The sequence below is a fragment of the Staurois parvus genome, unplaced genomic scaffold (assembly GCF_062004578.1).
Source record: "Staurois parvus isolate SC_StPar_1 unplaced genomic scaffold, SC_StPar_1.0 ptg001505l, whole genome shotgun sequence".
Taxonomy (NCBI): Eukaryota; Metazoa; Chordata; class Amphibia; order Anura; family Ranidae; genus Staurois; species Staurois parvus.
In genome coordinates this window covers 231,198-251,973 of record NW_028319301.1, presented here as the reverse complement: position 1 = coordinate 251,973, position 20,776 = coordinate 231,198, and the positions used below count along the sequence as shown (strand labels likewise).

Sequence of the window (20,776 nt, the reverse complement as noted above, 5' to 3'; positions counted from 1 at the left end):
GGACTATCAGGGGCGGACTGACAACTCATGGGGCCCCCGGGCAATAGGTCATCATGGGGCCGCTGTGTCCTCGCCCACACTCAAAGCACACTCAAAAAAGCCTATAAAAAAGGTACCAGGGGCATCTCATGGGCCCCCTGCTGACCCCAGGCCCTCGGCAGTGCCCGAGTGCTCGAATGGTCAGTCAGCCCCTGTGGACTATTCATCCCTACATACTACATAGTAATGAGGGAGTCCAGAGTTTTTTTACAATTTTACACCTGGTGAAGACAGCTCTTTGTGAATGACCCATGCACTGTTGGGTTGATTTACTAAAAACAAACAGACTGTGCACTTTGCTCCAGAGCTTAATAAATGAGCAAAAGCTTTGCTGACTTCCATTGTCCAATCATGCGCAAGCAAAAGTGCTTTTTTTAAATTTTCCTTGCACATGATTGGGTATTCCTTGCAAAGTGAATCTTTATCTCATTTACAAAGCTCTGGAGTAATTGCACTTGTAGTGTGCAACTGCACCTTGTATGGTGCACAGCCTATTTGCCTTTAGTAAGTCAACCCCCATGTGTGAGTATAATTATTTTTATTCCTTTCATTATCAATAAATGCATTATCGGCGCTGTCTAGTGCACCTAATGTTTCTCTTTCCTTGCGGATCTCACTGTGTACCTGATACTTGCAGAGTAGATGTCGCGGAGTCAGAATCCGGAATGAAGATAAAGCAGCGATAGTCCCCTTCATCTGTGATCTGAATGTTGGGTATGAAAAGACTGGCATTGCCTTGTTGGAGGTCTTTGTCATTCATGTGAGATCCGATCCTCGATGACTCATGGTGGTAACCATGAAAACCATAAACCACACGTTCAGCTCCATTCTGTAATCTGAGAGTCCAGACAACTGATAGTTTCTCTAGATTCAGCGGTATTGGGACACCAGACAGCAGACAAGGGATGGTGACATCTTCTCCTCTAAGGGCTTCAGTAGGAACATCTTTCCCAGTAACTCTCAGCCCCCGAACCTGAAAATCACCTAAAAATTAGAACAAAAAAGAGTGATGACAATTGTACAGGATCACTTGTGACAGAGGAAACTAAACTGCTAACGTAATCCATAATAACACTGCAACGGCACCAAAACCACTTATGGACCACCCGCCCGCAATGTACTGTACACAGGCGGGCCGTGCAGGCAAAGCGACATACTGGTCTGTCATTGCCTGCTTTTGGGTTTAGGGCGCACGCATGCGAGACCCCACCACCGACACCTGCTGTGATTGTACACAGCGGGAGTCTGTTAGCAAGTCCGACTGGTTCCACAACACGATTCAGGACTGGGACCTGCTGATCAGCTGTGTCCAATCACAGCCCAGAGCTCTGTGTTGATCTGTGGTTCTTATTCCTGCAAAGCAGGGATTAGAAACAAAGAGATCTGTTAGTAAAAGCAGCACATAATACACACATTACACATTGTTGGGTACATATTTATTCCCTTGATTACCCCTAGATGTCAACCCCTTCCAAATTTTGGTCTTTTTTGTATCGCAAAATATAAAAACCCCAGTAGGGGTCAAATACCACCAAAAGAAAGTGCTATATGTGTGAAAAAATTATATAAAATTTCATTTGGGTATAACGTTGCATGACTGTTCAATTACCAGTTAAAATAGCGCAGTGGCAAATAGCAAGAAATGCCCTGGACATGAAGGGGGTAAAACCTTCCAGAGATCAAGTGGTTAGACCGGGATCCAGCAAGGTGATTTGACAATGGAATCAGTAATGGTAACCCTCCAGTATGCTTCACCCTGAGCTTCTACACTCCTATAACCCCTCTGAATCCAAGATGTGCTGCAGATGCAGACAATTAGTTGGCGTTTTTGTCATTATTAAAACAGTGTTTTTAAAAAGTACTGCACCATGAGCTTCTTTTTTTATATTCCGAGTCTCCTGCAGAGTATTGCTCTAGGAAATCATCTCTTCCAAGCCTAAGCTGTGTCTCAACTGTTTGCAGATCGTTGCTTCCAGCAAAAGCGCTTATGCTGGTTTATAATATAATCAGCATATTCCTCCGGTGAGTTTATTCAGTTCATTTGGTGGTGAATTCACTTGGTGGACTTTATTTTTAAAAAAAAAAAAAAAAGGATTTTTTTGCATCTTCATTTTTTCACTATCACATATTTTTTTGGGGACTTTCAATATTGATTTGTATTTTGGGACTTTAATATTTGTTTATTGATATGATTTAAAAAATGTTTTGTGTCAATGCTATTGTATAGACTGGGTTTTGATTTTGTTACTAGCACTTGTAGTATTTTGTATGCACTTTCACACAGATCTTGCAGCTGGTTTATTGATTAATTTGGGTCTATATTATTATTTACTAAATTTTGTTGTCTGGCACCACCTATATTTATTCTTCAAGTCCCTGCACAGGCAACTGGGTGCACAGCACAGCCTTGAAGAAATCTAAGACCCTCAAGAAGGCACAAAGTGAATGCCTCCCCTGGGCCCAAAGAGTCCAGGCGGGAAGATTTTGGACACAACTCATCCAGAGTCAGGCCTGGGTACAGCAGACTGTGATCCAACCGAAGCCCTGCAGAGTCTTTATAGTCGATCATTCAATTAAACAACACTGCTCAAAAACATGAAAGGAAGACTTTGAAAACCAATCAGATCTCAATGGGGAAAAATCTCCTGCTGGATCTCTATACTGACACGGACGGGGTAATGTGTTAGGAATGTAAGGATTCCCCATCATTTGATGGAAATGAAAATTATCAACCTACAGAGGACTGGATTCATAGACACCCCGAAAATCAAAGTGAAAAAATTATGTAGCAGGCAAGTCCATTTCAATGCAGCAACGCAGAATGGTCCTCAGTAGTCTGTGTGGCCCCCATCTGCTTGTATGCATGCCTGACAACGTTGTGGGAGGCTCCTAATGAAATGACGGATGGTGTCCTGGGGGATTTCCTCCCAGATCTGGACCAGGGCATCACTGAGCTCCTGGACAGTCTGAGGTGCAACCTGGCAGTGTTGGATGGACTGAAACATGACATCCCAGAGGGGTTCTATTGGATTTACTGTAGGTCAGGTGAGCGTGGGGGCCATTCAATGGTATCAATTCCTTCATCCTCCAGGAACTGCCTGCATACTCTTGCCACATGAGTCCACAAGTCCTCCTGTATAAGGCCCCAGGACATCAGGGGGGCCCGAGCAGTTGGGTGAATTGAATGTTGACAGGGAGAGTGATCGGCACTGCAGGGGGACAATTACTGGAACTAATCCCCTATATGGCTCTCTATGCAGCAACTGAAAGCCGGCTTCTTCTCTTCTGCCTCCTGTTGGCTTTCAGCTGCTGCAGAGAGAGCCATACAGGGAATCGGTTCCAGTCATTTTCCCCTCGTCGCACCCATCACCCTCCCTGTGCACCATATGTTTCCCTCTGCTGCCCAGGCCCCCTGTGTGCTCCAACTCCCGCAGTGCTGCCAGCTTCCCTCCTCTCCTTCCATTCGTCAGCTGCAAGCACACAATAGGATCCTTCCTGACAGAGGAAAGGATCCAGTGAATATGTTACATTTGCTAGCCCCTTCCTTTCCTGAATGAACACAATGAGTGATTGGTACCAATCACTCAATGTGTTCAACCATAACTGAAGCATAGTAAACTGTGTTTTTTTTGGAAGGTGGGGGCCCTGTCAGGTTGACTATATGGGGCTGTGACGGAAGCGTAGGCAGGACAGAACACACAAAGAAGATGGTAAACACACAAGGCTTTATTGAACTATGGAAGGCACTCAATCGGGGCAGCTCTTGGCACTCCGCAACATGCGGCTTGTAGGGACATTCACGGTAAGCAGGCTCACAGGGACTCAACGGGACCTTGGCTATGGGGTCTGACCTCAGCACAACCCCCACACAGCTCTCTCTAGGGACAACATCAGGCTCACGGGGACCCAATGGGATCTTGACTATGGGGTCTGGCCTCAGCACAACTCCCACACAGCTCTCTCTAGGGACAACAGCAAGCTCACAGGGACTCAACAGGACCCTGACTATGGGGTCTGACCTCAGCACAGCTCCCACACAGCTCTCTATGGACAACAGCAGGCTCATGGGGACCCAGCGGGACCTTGGCTGTGGGGTCTGGCCTCAGCACAGCTCCCACACAGCTTTCTAGGGACAACATCAGGCTCACGGGGACTCAGCAGGACCTTGACTATGGGGTCTGACCTCAGCACACAGCAGAGCGGATAACCCGGGCCCCAGAGTATTAGGCAGGGTATCGTGGAGCCCACAGCGAAGCAGTTCTAGCACACAGCACAGCGGGTAATCCTGGCCCCAGAGTAGTAGGCAGGGTATCGTAGGGCCCACAGCGAAGCAGTTCTAGCACACAGCACAGCGGGTAATCCTGGCCCCAGAGTATTAGGCAGGGTATCAGGGGCCCACAGCGAAGCAGTCCTAGCACACAACACAGCGGGAAGTCCAGGCCCCATAGTATTAGCAAAGGGGCTGCGGATCATAGTCCTAACCTTTGAGGGGAGTGGTCTCCTGCAGAGTGCCCAGTGGGGATGGCTGCGAAGGCCCGGTCCCCACCCGGACCTCCCAGCGGTTTGCGAGTCTAGCAGCGGCAGATGCATACGAGGAAGAGACTGGCCGGGTCTAGCGCCGGCCTTTTAAAGCCGGGCAGCACGCTTCCGGGTTGCGGCACTGGGCCAGCCATTGCCGGGTCGTGGCACTAGGCCGGCTGTTGCCAGGGCATCAAAGCACGCCCCCTTGACTCAGGCCGCGCTCTCGTGAGCATGGCTTTTGTCACTGGTGGGCGCAGAGCACGGGAAGCTCTGTGCCCGCGCTGCTCCCATCGGGGGGCGTGCGGAGGCCCCCCGGGGTCTCCTGGTGGGGGGGTCACAGCTCCTCCAACTAGGGGGGGCTGTGATCTGGGCTGCAGAAGTCCCCTCCCCCCATCCTGCACAACCTGCTTTAAAGGCTGTGTGCAGGATGAGAGGATGCAGCGAGGGGGAAGGGAGGGGGGACCGAGCAGGGACAGCGGGCACACGTGGCAGGGGCCCCATGGTTTCTCTGCTTCTTTTATTCCTTCTGTTGTGTAGGCATCCTGAGCATCTATCATATTTTCCAACCTGGATCAAAATGGTCAATAATATCCTGACAAGAGAAAAGTTGATGTACAGTATAGCAGCCACATAAAGTAAATTATGGAGTTATTGGATTAAAATGATACTAAAGTCTTGTTTTGTTTTTGTTTTTTTTTAAATAAACATGTCTATACCTACCTGCTCTGTAATGGTTTTGCATAGAGCAGCCCCGATTCTCCTCTTCTCATGTCCCCCACCAGCACTCCTGGCCCCTCCCTCCTGTCGGGTGCCCCCAGAGCAAACAGCTTGCTATGGGGGCACCTGAGCAGGTATACTCCTAAGCCGCTGCACCGTGTGCCCATTCACTCGCAAAACCACAACTTGGCCCCACTCCCTCCTGTTTGACAGCAGAGGGAGCCAATGGCTTCCACTGCTGTCTCCGCCAATGAGGAGAGAAAGTCCCTGGAGAACGGAGGCTCTGGTTGACACCGCTGGATCGAGATGGGGGCTCAGGTAAGTATTAGAGGGGCTGAGGGGCTGCTGCACACAGAAGGTTTTTTACCTTCATACATAGAATGCCTTTAAAACCACTTTAATACTCTTCCGGCCATAGCCCCAATAGCTTTGAAAATGGATAGATTGCTCTCTTAATACTAAAAATCCATATTGAATATACTACAGAGCTGATCCTCCTACACATGAGGATGAGATAGAAAAATCAGAGAATCCTCTGCGCTCAAGAGTGGCGTGCTGATGATGGACAAATGTCAGGTCTTTGGCACTTCCAATGGCGGCACAGACTTTGCTGTCCTCTAAGGGTCGGGGAAACCCAGAAGAATCTTTGTAAAATAAGGGAAGAAGGGCGCACCAGCCTAGTGCATTACCTGAGACAAAACCTTTAATAGTACAAGAATAAGTACATACTCACAAGCAACTGTGATAACAATAGCGTGTCAAAGTCCAAAGCGACCTGGTCACCAAGTCAACTCCCAAACCGCGAGAGGACCCTCCAGCCCTGGCTCCAAGGAAAAAAGGAGCACCCCTTGAAATGCGTCAGCCATCTGGGACCTTATACTATTAAAGTTTTTGTCTCAGATAATGCACTAGGCTGGTGCGCCCTACTTACCTTATTTTACATGAGGACGAGACCCTTATTTTGGGATACATTTCACTTTCCCTATTTATAACTCTATACTGAGACATTTTGACATTAGAACAGCTTCTTGATCCATCTCCTTATTTCTACATAAATGTCATCTGATCAATAACTGATGTCTATTGGATGTTGCATTTCTCTATCATGTGTATCTTCTTGGTTTCTGAATGATATGTAAAAGACACATATTGTATTGCACATTGCTCCAATTGGTTATGATAAGCCCTACCAGCAAATGTTTCTTTTATGTACGCCCGATGTTGGGGCTATTGTTGGATTGGAAGGTGGGGGCTTCATTCTTTTGGGGGAAAAAAAAAATATGGTTCTTTACCTGTAAACATGTTAAACTTTCAACAAAAAAAATCTTGTCCAGTTAGCATTAATTACATTTTGTTCTGTTTATTGTAAGTATCGGTGCTTTTCTATAAATGCAGTTTGACTTACTGGAAAGCAAGGGGCCCAAAATGTTATCTCCCAATAAAATCAGCCAATAATACATTATTGCACCTTTCTATCTGTCTGTATTAACATTAAAGTCACAAATAAATTGAAACCATTTTGTTTAGCTAAATGTTCATTTCTAGTTTGCTCTTTTATTAATTCCATTCTTTCTATAAGTTCTACTTTGTAAATCTTCTTTTCTTTTAATACCCTTTCTGCCTAAACCTTCCTGTTAGTAAGTTTCTCACAAGTAAATAATTTTCTTGTTTTTCTTGCTTTGACAAATCTTGTTCTACCTCTTGAGTTGTTGGCAGATAGAGAAGAATGTAACCATTCCTGTTTCTTTAAAATCAGTATTTTCAGGAATTTTATCTTCCTGTACACATATATTATCTTTAAGTATTTTCTCTCTTTTTTGATAATGTAAAGCAAAAACTAAAAACCAAATTCATTATTTTTCGTTTCTTCTAAAGATAATAAAGGGGATCTCTAATCTCTTCCCTAAATATAAATATGTCATCTATGAAACGTTTGGCTTGTAACGTATACTTGTGCCAATTCTTTCGGTAGATTTCTCTCTCCCATTTATCCATATAAAAAATTAGGAAGACTTGGTGAAAATGTGGCTCCCATTGCTGCTCCGACATTTTGTGAATTATACTGTCCACCAAAGATGATGTTCTAAACAAAAACACAAGCATTCAATAACATTCTTTCAGTGCTGGGGGTATCACTCTCTCATGCTTTTCTAGCCGCTTCAATGCCTTCCTTATGTTGGATAAACGAATACAAGGGGGAAGCATCTGTTTTGTATCCCTAAAATATTTATATAAAAATATAAATAATTGTGTGCTGTCACAAATAAAATGTGCCAAATGTGATACCACGCTGCTGCAAACACCAAATGAGTGTTCCTCACATAAACAAAAACCAAAAAAATAAAATGCAAGTATTGTGCTGCTATAATAATATCATATTCCCAATGATGAATAAATATTCTTGTGCAAATTGTAAAACCTTCACTTTCAATCATATAAGCCAGGGGTGTCAAACCCAAATTTCTTCAAGGTCTGCATCAGCATTATAGTTGCCCTCAAAAGGCCGGTTGAATCTGTAAGACCATATAAATGTATCTACCATATAAATGCTCCTTTAGCGTTACCTATAAGGCTACGCTCACACTAGCTTTGTCAGCAGGCGACAGACAGGCGTTTGGGAAGCATTGTTAATGCTTCTCAAATGCATATGAAAATTCTGCACATGGCAGGACACAGTGCTGCTCACATTGAAGCGTTAGCATCGCGTCGTGGCAAAACTGACGCCTCATGTTGAGTCAGGAGGAGTTGAAGCCTCCCATTCAAGTCTATGGTGACGCTCCTCAAACACCTGTCAGGCATTTGTGGAGCATTAATACCATTAAACTTTATTATAGGTGGTTGTGGTGCGGTTTTATTGCTTTGCAAAGCCCTATCAGAGGCCCCATATACGCGCATAGGGCATTTGGGGAGCATTAAAAATGCTTCCCAAACGCCTGTCTAATGCTGTAGGGGTGTTTGGCAGGAGTTAGAAATAAAGTCAAGTGTGAACATAGCCTAACTCTGTCTCCTCTCCACTTCCTCTTTCTGTAGGGGTCCCCAAGGTTCTGTCCTTGGACCCCTTCTCTTCTTCATCTACCCCTCCCCCCTTGGTCACTTGATAAACTCCCATGGCTTTAAGTACCATCTCTATGCTGATGACACACAAATCTATCTTTCTACTCCTCACCCCTTCAGTCTCCTCTCACATTACTAACCTACTAAGTGACATATCAGCATTGATGTCACTCCACTTCCTCAAACTAAATGTTTCCAAAATAGAGCTCTTAGTATTCCCTCCAGCCCATGCCCCCTCCCCTGACTTATCCATCAAGAGCAATAATACAACCATCAGTTCCTCCCCTCATGCCAGGGTACTAGGTGTAATCCTGGACTCCCATCTGGCCTTCCAGCCCCAAATCCAATCACTGTCCAAACCTTGTAGGCTTCACCTCCGCAACATCTCCAAGATACGGCCGTTCTTAACCTCTTAAACCACTAAGCAACTTATTCACTCCCTGGTTATATCTCGCCTTGACTATTGTAACTCCCTCCTCATTGGCCAACCTCATCGCAGGCTATCCCCTCTTCAGTCTATCATGAATGCTGCTGCCAGACTCATCCACCTTACTAACCGTTCCATATCTGCCATCCCTCTCTGCCAATCCCTCCACTGGCCCCCACCCAGTGTCCTCCATCCCTCTCTGCCAATCCCTCCACTGGCCTTCATTCAGTGTCCTCCACCCCTCTCTGCCAATCCCTCCACTGGCTTCCTATTGCCTAACAAATAAAATTCAAAACATTAACAACATATAAAGCCATTTATAACTCCGCCCCAAATTACATCACCAATCTTTTCTCCAAATATCACCCAAACTGTCCTCTCCGCTCATTGCACGACCTCCTGCTCTCTAGCGCCCTTGTCTCCTCCTCCCATGATCATCTCCAAGACTTCTCCAGAGCCTCCCCCATCCTCTTAAACTCTCTACCCCAATCTATCCGACTATCGCCTACTCTGCCCACTTTTAGGCGATCTCTGAAAAACAATCTCTTCAGGGAAGCCTATCCCGCCTTCAGCTAATAATCAAAACTTATATTCCTCCTATCTGTTCATCCCCCAAAGTTATTACCTTTTTGTACCACCAGCCCCTCCCTCTTAGATTGTAAGCTCCAAGGAGCAGGGCCCTCCTAACCCTTTTGTATTGAACTGTATCGTTGCTGTATTGTCTCCCTTTATATTGTAAAGCGCTGAGCAAACTGTTGGCGCGATATAAATCCTGTATAATAATAATAATAATATCTACTCTTTATCATATTAAATAATTCCCTCTGCAGTTGATAATTACTTATAAATTGGGTCTCAAGATCCACAGGAACCTATTAGCATACAATTGTTCTAAATATACCATTAAATATAAAGCATATAGAACTGGTGACTTCTATGGTGCATCCCCGGTTGGGGAACCGGAACAAAGTTCGTGACTCTTGTGTTGGACAAGCTGAAAGAAGTTTGCACTAACCAGATATCTCAGCACATGGAGCATGGAGTAATTAAGACCTACTCCTGGTACTCTGAAAGAAAGCCACTGGAAAGGATGATGTCATCTGATCTCTCGCCACTAGATGTCATGTTCCCAGAACAGCAGGACGATGATTCCAGAAATGCACATCAGCCAGTAAGGAGATGAATCCAGCAAGCCAGTCAGCATCACACAGGAGACCAAGAGGAACCAGGCACCTTCAAAAAGCCCAGGCTCCCTCCAATAAAGAGAGCCACAGGCCAGAAGCTTTGATAGTGTAGTATTGCATTTAATAAGTAGTAATTCAAAAATGACAAGAAAAACCACACTTACAAAAAAGGTCACAGGAACAAGGGGCAGCTAAAGAATATGTCCAGACAGTGGGGGGGGCACCTCCCTGACGCGTTTCGTGTCAACACACGTTTTCAAAGGGGGTGCATTGCAGGGAAATCGATCGTTTTTATATTCCGCGGTGCGCATGCGCAGTACGCACCGGTGACGTCATTGCGGTAAAGCCGCGCATGCGCAGTACGCACATACGGCGGCCATTTTCTCGAAGAACAGTGCAGATGGACAGCAGAAGGTGAAACCCATACTAAAGGATGCAGATGGAGACAGTCTAATCTGTGGAGCCATTACTATACAGTGAGGCAAAAGAGGAATGCTAACCTTGTGTGCAGAGTATATATAGTTATTAAACATGGGGAAACAACCATATAAACAGCCTCTGTGGACATGGCTCACAAAAAGACTATAAGGACATAGGTTAATATGTATATATGTTATTGCGATGGGAACTATTCGGACAGGTATTCAACCTGGTGAATGAATATATAGGCATAACGCAGGAACATAGGGTAAATAATTGACAAAGGAACCCGTCATGTATGCAGCATGACCATGCATATCAAATGTTCTCATACTGCGCCATATGTACCTAGGTCTTGCATGCAATGACAAACTGTGGAGTCATACCACTAAAATATAACAGATAAACGTCTAAAATTACAGAAACGCATGTGACCACAGTAAATACATAAAGTAAAAAGCATATGTTTAAATAACAATGAACAATAAAGGGGACATTAATAGGAGTGTGAATAAATTAATATCCACATGGTAAAAACGTATCCGAAGGCCGTAGGCACAACAGATATAACATATGCGGATTGCAGTTGTAAAAATGTTACTATAATAAAGGTATTTAATATAATGATAAAAGCAATAAAAAGCAATAAAGGCAATAGAAGAACAATAGAAAACATTATAAAAACATTATAAAAAACATAAAAAACATTATGAAAACAGCCAAACCTCACAAGAAAAAACGAACTGACAGCGACGCATGTCATAAAAATTTAAAATAGAAATTTTGATAAATGCAGATTAACTAGTGTCAATAAAACAATTGATGTCCAACTCAATGTTAAGGCCTAAAGGTGATGATGTACGTAATAAATAGATCCATTTTGTTTCTAACCTAGAGACTGCTCTACGTTTATGGACTCCTCTCCAATGCTTATGGACCATGTCAATGCCAATAAATTTGAGTGAATGAGGATCCTGATTATGTTGTTCGCGAAAGTGCATAGATAAAGAGTGTTCTTTGAAACCCTTCTTTATATTTTTGAGATGTTCACGTAGCCGATCCCTTAGTCTCCTGGTAGTTCTGCCAACGTACTGTTTACCGCAGGAACATTCAAGCAGATAAACAACATGGAGACTGTTACATGTGATAGTAGAGTCTATCGTGTATTGTTTGTCAGTAGAGCGAGAACAAAAGGTAAAAATGGGCGATTTATGAACGCCATTACAAACACATAACATGCATCGGTTGCATGGGAAGAAACCTTTTCGATTAAAAAACGTAATCTGTCTCGGTGGATTTACCACATTTGGAGCGAGTTTATTCCTCAAAGAGGAAGCTCTTCTATAAGTTATTTCTGGTAGATCAGGTAGCGAGCTACCTAGTACTGGATCACTTTTGAGGATAGACCAGTGTTTACGAATAATCTTAGCAACATCTTTGTACTGGGCAGAGAAATTAGTGATAAAAGGACAGAACCTGTTATCATTATTTATATTTTTCTTTTGTTGTCCAGTAGAAAGGAGCAGCTCTCTATTGGTGTTCTCAACATTATTGATTTCTGTCTGCAGAGTGTTATCATTGTAGCCTTTTTCCACAAACCTCTTTTTAAGGATATTAGATTGTTGGATAAAATCCTCAACATTACGACGCAATTACGACGAACCCTCAGGAATTGACCCCTAGGTATGTTGTTCAACCATCTAGGGAGGTGACAACTGTTAGTTGGAATAAAGCTGTTTCGGTCAGTCTGTTTAAAGAAGGTTTTGGTAGATAGCCCTGTACCGTTATTAAAAATGTTTAAATCCAAGAAGTTAATTTCTTGGAAATCATATTGGAAGGTCAATTGGATGTTATTAGTGTTGTAATTCAAGGTTGTGAAAAAATTGGTCAGTGAGAATTCATCCCCATCCCATAGTAGGAAGATATCATCGATATATCGACAATATAAACACAGATGTGGCCAATCCCTGGAGTAGATGATCTCTTCCTCCCAATAAGCCATAAATAGATTGAATAGACCCAACTACCTTACACTAGTAAATAATATCTTGGAAGACAAAGAAACCTACAGACTTCTTAACAACAACCCGCTATGTGCCTATAAAAAAGAATTAAAATCTTTGATTAAAACAGGGTATGAAACTGGAATTTTAAGCAAAAAAGAGAAGGACTATTTATGTCCCATGGCTCCCAAGCTGCCTGTAATTTATTGTCTTCCCAAGATCCATAAGGATCCAGTCAACCACTAATAACATCCAATTGACCTTCCAATATGATTTCCAAGAAATTAACTTCTTGGATTTAAACATTTTTAATAACGGTACAGGGCTATCTACCAAAACCTTCTTTAAACAGACTGACCGAAACAGCTTTATTCCAACTAACAGTTGTCACCTCCCTAGATGGTTGAACAACATACCTAGGGGTCAATTCCTGAGGGTTCGTCGTAATTGCGTCGTAATGTTGAGGATTTTATCCAACAATCTAATATCCTTAAAAAGAGGTTTGTGGAAAAAGGCTACAATGATAACACTCTGCAGACAGAAATCAATAATGTTGAGAACACCAATAGAGAGCTGCTCCTTTCTACTGGACAACAAAAGAAAAATATAAATAATGATAACAGGTTCTGTCCTTTTATCACTAATTTCTCTGCCCAGTACAAAGATGTTGCTAAGATTATTCGTAAACACTGGTCTATCCTCAAAAGTGATCCAGTACTAGGTAGCTCGCTACCTGATCTACCAGAAATAACTTATAGAAGAGCTTCCTCTTTGAGGAATAAACTCGCTCCAAATGTGGTAAATCCACCGAGACAGATTACGTTTTTTAATCGAAAAGGTTTCTTCCCATGCAACCGATGCATGTTATGTGTTTGTAATGGCGTTCATAAATCGCCCATTTTTACCTTTTGTTCTCGCTCTACTGGCAAACAATACACGATAGACTCTACTATCACATGTAACAGTCTCCATGTTGTTTATCTGCTTGAATGTTCCTGCGGTAAACAGTACGTTGGCAGAACTACCAGGAGACTAAGGGATCGGCTACGTGAACATCTCAAAAATATAAAGAAGGGTTTCAAAGAACACTCTTTATCTATGCACTTTCGCGAACAACATAATCAGGATCCTCATTCACTCAAATTTATTGGCATTGACATGGTCCATAAGCATTGGAGAGGAGTCCATAAACGTAGAGCAGTCTCTAGGTTAGAAACAAAATGGATCTATTTATTACGTACATCATCACCTTTAGGCCTTAACATTGAGTTGGACATCAATTGTTTTATTGACACTAGTTAATCTGCATTTATCATAATTTCTATTTTAAATTTTTATGACATGCGTCGCTGTCAGTTCGTTTTTTCTTGTGAGGTTTGGCTGTTTTCATAATGTTTTTTATGTTTTTTATAATGTTTTTATAATGTTTTCTATTGTTCTTCTATTGCCTTTATTGCTTTTTATTGCTTTTATCATTATATTAAATACCTTTATTATAGTAACATTTTTACAACTGCAATCCGCATATGTTATATCTGTTGTGCCTACGGCCTTCGGATACGTTTTTACCATGTGGATTTTAATTTATTCACACTCCTATTAATGTCCCCTTTATTGTTCATTGTTATTTAAACATATGCTTTTTACTTTATGTATTTACTGTGGTCACATGCGTTTCTGTAATTTTAGACGTTTATCTGTTATATTTTAGTGGTATGACTCCACAGTTTGTCATTGCATGCAAGACCTAGGTACATATGGCGCAGTATGAGAACATTTGATATGCATGGTCATGCTGCATACATGACGGGTTCCTTTGTCAATTATTTACCCTATGTTCCTGCGTTATGCCTATATATTCATTCACCAGGTTGAATACCTGTCCGAATAGTTCCCATCGCAATAACATATATACATATTAACCTATGTCCTTATAGTCTTTTTGTGAGCCATGTCCACAGAGGCTGTTTATATGGTTGTTTCCCCATGTTTAATAACTATATATACTCTGCACACAAGGTTAGCATTCCTCTTTTGCCTCACTGTATAGTAATGGCTCCACAGATTAGACTGTCTCCATCTGCATCCTTTAGTATGGGTTTCACCTTCTGCTGTCCATCTGCACTGTTCTTCGAGAAAATGGCCACCGTATGTGCGTACTGCGCATGCGCGGCCTTACCGCAATGACGTCACCGGTGCGTACTGCGCATGCGCACCGCGGAATATAAAAACGATCGATTTCCCTGCAATGCACCCCCTTTGAAAACGTGTGTTGACACGAAACGCGTCAAGGAGGTGCCCCCCCACTGTCTGGACATATTCTTTAGCTGCCCCTTGTTCCTGTGACCTTTTTTGTAAGTGTGGTTTTTCTTGTCATTTTTGAATTACTACTTATTAAATGCAATACTACACTATCAAAGCTTCTGGCCTGTGGCTCTCTTTATTGGAGGGAGCCTGGGCTTTTTGAAGGTGCCTGGTTCCTCTTGGTCTCCTGTGTGATGCTGTCTGGCTTGCTGGATTCATCTCCTTACTGGCTGATGTGCATTTCTGGAATCATCGTCCTGCTGTTCTGGGAACATGACATCTAGTGGCGAGAGATCAGATGACATCATCCTTTCCAGTGGCTTTCTTTCAGAGTACCAGGAGTAGGTCTTAATTACTCCATGCTCCATGTGCTGAGATATCTGGTTAGTGCAAACTTCTTTCAGCTTGTCCAACACAAGAGTCACGAACTTTGTTCCGGTTCCCCAACCGGGGATGCACCATAGAAGTCACCAGTTCTATATGCTTTATATTTAATGGTATATTTAGAACAATTGTATGCTAATAGGTTCCTGTGGATCTTGAGACCCAATTTATGAGCGCTGCATATTTTATGACTTATTATCCGAAGTTTCTTGAGGTTTACTTTCTATGCTAGCAGCTTAACTAATTATCTTTTTAATCCATATACTCATTCATCTGAATAATTATTAGACACCTAGCGCTGTTTCATTCCAAGTTGATAATTACTTGTTATAGTAATAACTTAAAAGAGAAGTGCGAGCTTTTAAAAAAAAACAAACTCACATACTCACCTAGGTGGATGCAGCATTAGTTCGAGGCTGGGCCAGCTGCGGGTCAGTCATCTGGGTAAGTCCTGACAATAAATGCGGGATCCCTCCAGAGTCTGGACCGGCTGAGTGATGTTAGCTAATAGAAGACATTAGCTTGCTGTCGGCTTAATATAATCGCAGGAGTGCAGAATAAAGTGCAAGTGATTGATCATCAGACAAATATTACAAGCCCTGTTTATTATATTAACTAGGGGAGGCGGAGACGTGGGGGTGCTGTGGTTGCACAAACACCCCAGAATCTGTAGGAAGAGTTCTGTCCTCCTCACTGCTGCCAATTGTTTAGACAAGGTGGAGGTGGAGATGAGTGGGGTGCAGCAGCAGCAAGGGAGTTGCGGGGTACACATGAAATGGCCGCATTTGGCCTGGGGGCCTTGTGTTTGATACCTGTGATATAAGCAATAAAGTCTCTCAAAACATATATACAGCATGAAGAGTTCCAAGAATCAAAGTTTTTTATTTTTTTTTCTTCTTAATGGGGATCTATGTGCACTCCCATTGGTGAAGTACTCCCACAATCCCAGTGCTGTCACAAATGCAGTGTGCACCACCAGTGCTGAATAGGTGGACTCTCACCTTATGACATTGACCTACAAATTATAATAAGTCAATGTACACGTTTGTTAGCCTTTCCTCTCTGGGCAGCTCTCGCATCGATCTCAGGTTCCCTCCTTCTCTATCATCCTGGGCTCTCAATATCCTGTACCGCTGTAGCACCGCAGTCACTCTAAATGTAGACTCAGAACCACAGAGAGGCAAGGTACTTTAAAATCTATAGAAAGTGCAGCGATAAAATAAGTGAATGATATTATAGTGAAAATAAAGTGTAAAGTCAATCTGACATATATTGAAAGAAAATAAATAAATACAATTTTCAGTAGAACAGTCAAGTGCAGCACATAAAAATCAAATATAAAAAATGTTCAATAAATCATTCAATAAATGTGAAACAGTAAAGTGCAGCATAAAAGTGAGAATATATAAAGTCCATGAAATATCAGTGGAGTAAGAGCTATAAATTGTCTGTAAGGATATACAGTTGCAAGAAAAAGTATGTGAACCCTTTGGGATTACGTGGAGTTTTGCATGAAGTGGGCATAAAATGTGCTCTGAACGTCATCTAAGTCACAACAATAGAAGAACACAGTCTGCTGAACATAATACTACACAAACATTAGATGTTGCCATGGTTTAATTGCACATAACATGTAAACATTCACAGTGCAGGGAGGAAAAAGTATGTGAGGCCCTAGCTTAATGACTTCTCCCAGAGCTAATTGGAGCCAGGAGTGAGCCAACCTTGACTCCAGTGTGATGATATTGGATGTGTTGCTGACAGCTGTCCTGCCCTTAAAAAACACATACCTGTTTTGGGTTTACTGGTTTCAAGAAGCACTGTCTGATGTGAACCATGCCTCGCAGAAAAGAGCTCTCAGAAGACCTACCATCAAGAATTGTTGACTTGCATGAAGCTGGAAAGGGTTACAAAAGTATCTCCTTGAGCCTTGATGTTCATGTGTCCACGGTAAGACAGACTGTCTACAAATGGAGAAAGTTTAGCACTGTTGCTACTCTCCCTAGGCGGGGTCGTCCTGTAAAATTGACTGCAAGAGCACAGCGCAGAATGCTGCATGAGGGAAAGAAGAATCCCAGAGTGTCAGCTAAAGACCTACAGAAATCTCTGGCACATGCTAACATTTTTGTTGACACATCTACAATAAGGAAAACATTAAACAAGAATGGAGTACATGGGAGGACACCACGGAGGAAGCCATTGCTGTCCAAAAAGAAGATTGCAGCACGTTTGAAGTTTGCAAAAGAGCACCTGGATGTTCCACAGCACTACTGGCAAAATATACTGCGGACAGATGAAACCAAGATTGAGTTGTTTGGGAAGAACACACAACACTATGTGTGGAGAAAAAAAGGCCCAGCACACCAACATCAAAACCTCATCCCCACTGTAAAACATGGCGGAGGGAGCATCATGGTTTGGGGCTGCTTTGCTGCCTCAGGGCCTGGACTGATTGTTGTCATTGATGGGAAAATGAATTCTAGAGTTTATCAAGACATTTTGCAGGAAAACGTACGACCATCTGTCTAACTGAAGCTCCGCAGAGGATGGGTGATGCAACAGGAAAATGACCCAAAGCATACAAGTAATTCAACAAAACAATGGCTGCAACAGCACAGAATATGCCTTCTGGAGTGGCCCAGTCAGAGTCCTGACCTCAACCCGATTGAAATGCTGTGGCATGACCTTAAGAGAGCGATTCACACCAGACATCCCAAGAATATTGCTACACTGAAACAGTTTTGTGAAGAGGAGTGGTCCAAAATGACTCCAGATCGTTGTGCAGGTCTGATCTGCAACTACAGGAAACGTTTGGTTGAGGTTATTGCTGCCAAAGGAGGGTCAACCAGTTATTAAGTCCAAAGGTTCACATACTTTTTCCTCCCTGCACTGTGAATGTTTACATGTTATGCGCAATTAAACCATGGCAACATCTAATGTTTGTGTAGTATTATGTTCAGCAGACTGTGTTCTTCTATTGTTGTGACTTAGATGACGTTCAGAGCACATTTTATGCCCAATTCATGCAAAACTCCACGTAATCCCAAGGGGTTCACATACTTTTTCTTGCAACTGTAAGTACGGCAATCATGGTGAAATATTGTGAAGTGATCCAATAGGGAATCTACCACCTCTGTCAGATGTACACTCACCAGACATCTACTGGTAAACAGCATGTAAGCACATCTTATCTGGGTACAGGTAATAGCATGAAGACTCTGCGAGGGATGCTCAGTCAAGGGCAAAAAACGCAAGTGGACTCTCTCCTATTGAACATTTTTTATATTTTATTTTTATATGCTGCACTTGACTGTTACGCTGAAACATTTATTTTCTTTTGCTATACAGTATGTCAGACTGACTTTTCACTTTATTTTCACTATAATATCATTCACTTATTTTAGCGCTGCACTTTCTATATATTTATCCATAAGGAGTTGTTACCTATACCTCGGTGCTAGCCGCTTTATAGTTCCAGCGCTCGCCTACACTTGATATTCATAAGTACTTTAAAATCATCACACATTTATTGAAAATTACACTGATATGAGCACACTGACGATACGCGTGGGGAGGAGCCGGATGAGAGAGAGGACGCTGATTACAATCTGTGAGCCCTGATTTGCTATTTTGTGAATTACTAATTTTATTCATGAGACTTTATTGCTTATATGATTATAAGAGAACGGGTTTACAATATTTCTCCATCATTGGGTATATGATATCATTATAGCAGCACAACACTTGTATTTTATTTCATGTTTGGGTAGATGCCAACAATGGCAGGAGATAGAGGTCCACATACTCCACCAACCTCTCCATTATGGAGTTTCTGGAGTTTAATATCAGCCTCCTTGGTGGATGTTCAGTTTTAATGTATTTTTCATAAGTAATAAATCACCACTGGGGATAGCAGTAGCCTGTGCCTGTGGGGCTGGGCCACTAGCTGGATGAGGACAGCTGCTTGCTCCAGTCTTCTCCAACCTGCCCCTTCCCCTACACAAAATATTCTCATGTTGTTCTACCTCTTCAAGTCTTTCCTCTCCAATCAGTGACACCCAGAGATGGTCTGCGACCCCCACTATCCACCCCCCTTCAATGCTGGAGCACGTTGAGCTTAAGCTGCAGCCTAGTTTTGACGTCTTCTCCATCCATGGTCTATCTTTGTGCTATCTTCTTCATCCTCAATATCCGAAACAAGGAACACTTGCACATGACCAAGATCATCCTCCTGAAGCAAGTTAGTGATCATGTTATGAAGTAATTCTGCTGACCTCTCATTGCCAGTTTGGCAATATTAGCCGACGAGGGAGAAGAAGAGGAAGAGGGCAAAGTAACAGCAGTTGTTTTGTGCCTTGGAAGAGAATCAAGAGGAAGGCTTTATCAGCCATCCAAGGCTTGCCACACTGAGATAATAGAGGCAGACCCGCCCTGCCTGTAGATGGTCCTCCTCAACCACCGTTTTGTCCTGCAGAACCTCGCTCCCCCCTACTCTCCCTGTGTGCAGAACCTCGCTCCCCCCTACTCTCCCTGTGTGCAGAACCTCGCTCCCCCCTACTGTCCCTGTGTACAGAACCTCGCTCCCCCCTACTCTCCCTGTGTGCAGAACCTCGCTCCCCCCTACTCTCCCTGTGTGCAGAACCTCGCTCCCCCCTACTCCCCCTGTGTGCAGAACCTCGCTCCCCCCTACTCCCCCTGTGTGCAGAACCTCGCTCCCCCCTACTCCCCCTGTGTGCAGAACCTCGCTCCCCCCTACTCCCCCTGTGTGCAGAACCTCGCTCCCCCCTACTCTCCCTGTGTGCAGAACCTCTTTTTTTTTTACATTTTCTTTGGCAGAGGGAATAGGATGGGGGAACATTAAATGAAGAAATGAAGCGCAACAATATATAACACCATGTTGTGTCTGTGAATGAATATGTAAAGGTGAGACTAAGTAAAATATGATATAAAGAGAGAGAGAACAGTACTTTGCCCAATACAACCCCCCCCCCCCCCCGGCAGCAAGGGTTTCTCCCCCACAACCCAAGCCAGGTGTCCGTGGGCTTCTTCTGGAGGGTGGGGGGTGTTTGAACCTCAGGCTTTTTATTGTGTGTTTGTGGGTGAATTTCCCCTTTAAAATTCATAATAGATACAAGTTCAGGTGATGTCATTAACTGCCAATTAAGACAATCAATTCTTTTTGTAAATGTCAGTTGCATTCATGGTACTGATGTGCCCCTTTACAGGCATGTTAGAGGCATCCCCCAGGCATGTTATTTCAAGGAATTTTGCCATTTTAATGTTTTGTTCAAAGCATTATTAAAATCTCTGCATCCCCCCCCATAGGGTATTTAGAACTTTTTTTTATTTTTTCTGCTTTGGTAAATGTTCTCCAGGGCAATGCCATCCCTCCTCATGCTATTTGTTTGACAATCTCTTGTCTACTTACCTAGAAAATGGCCATTTGCTGATTTCTACAATTTGCACCCAGAATGGAACCCGGGTGTGTTGTGTTCATCAATAATAGTAGCATTGCATTGCCAGAGAACCTCCATTGTCCGGCTCTGTAATGTATCCTCAGGTACAATGACATTATACACAGAAGAGTGACACTGACCTGATCCCAGGAGGAGAAGAAAGGAGATCACATGTGCAATTTTCAGCCCGGTCCCCATTGCTCCATCCGTGCCGGATCCAGTCCAAGAGAACTGTGATGTCTGAGATGTACAAAGTAACGAACCTTG

At 43.1% G+C, this 20,776-nt stretch overlaps 1 protein-coding gene across 1 annotated transcript; it reads right to left on the bottom strand.

Moving 5' to 3' along the window:
- Positions 1–562: 562 nt before the first annotated feature.
- Positions 563–20,762, bottom strand: LOC149435477 (CD276 antigen-like). Its single transcript, XM_089662623.1, has 2 exons — positions 20,650–20,762; positions 563–1,023 (listed from the first exon to the last, which is right to left on the bottom strand). The coding sequence occupies exons 1-2, from the start codon at positions 20,705–20,707 to the stop codon at positions 653–655; spliced, it is 429 nt and encodes a 142-aa protein (XP_089518749.1). The 5' UTR covers positions 20,708–20,762; the 3' UTR covers positions 563–652.
- Between the last annotated feature and the right edge of the window lie 14 nt (positions 20,763–20,776).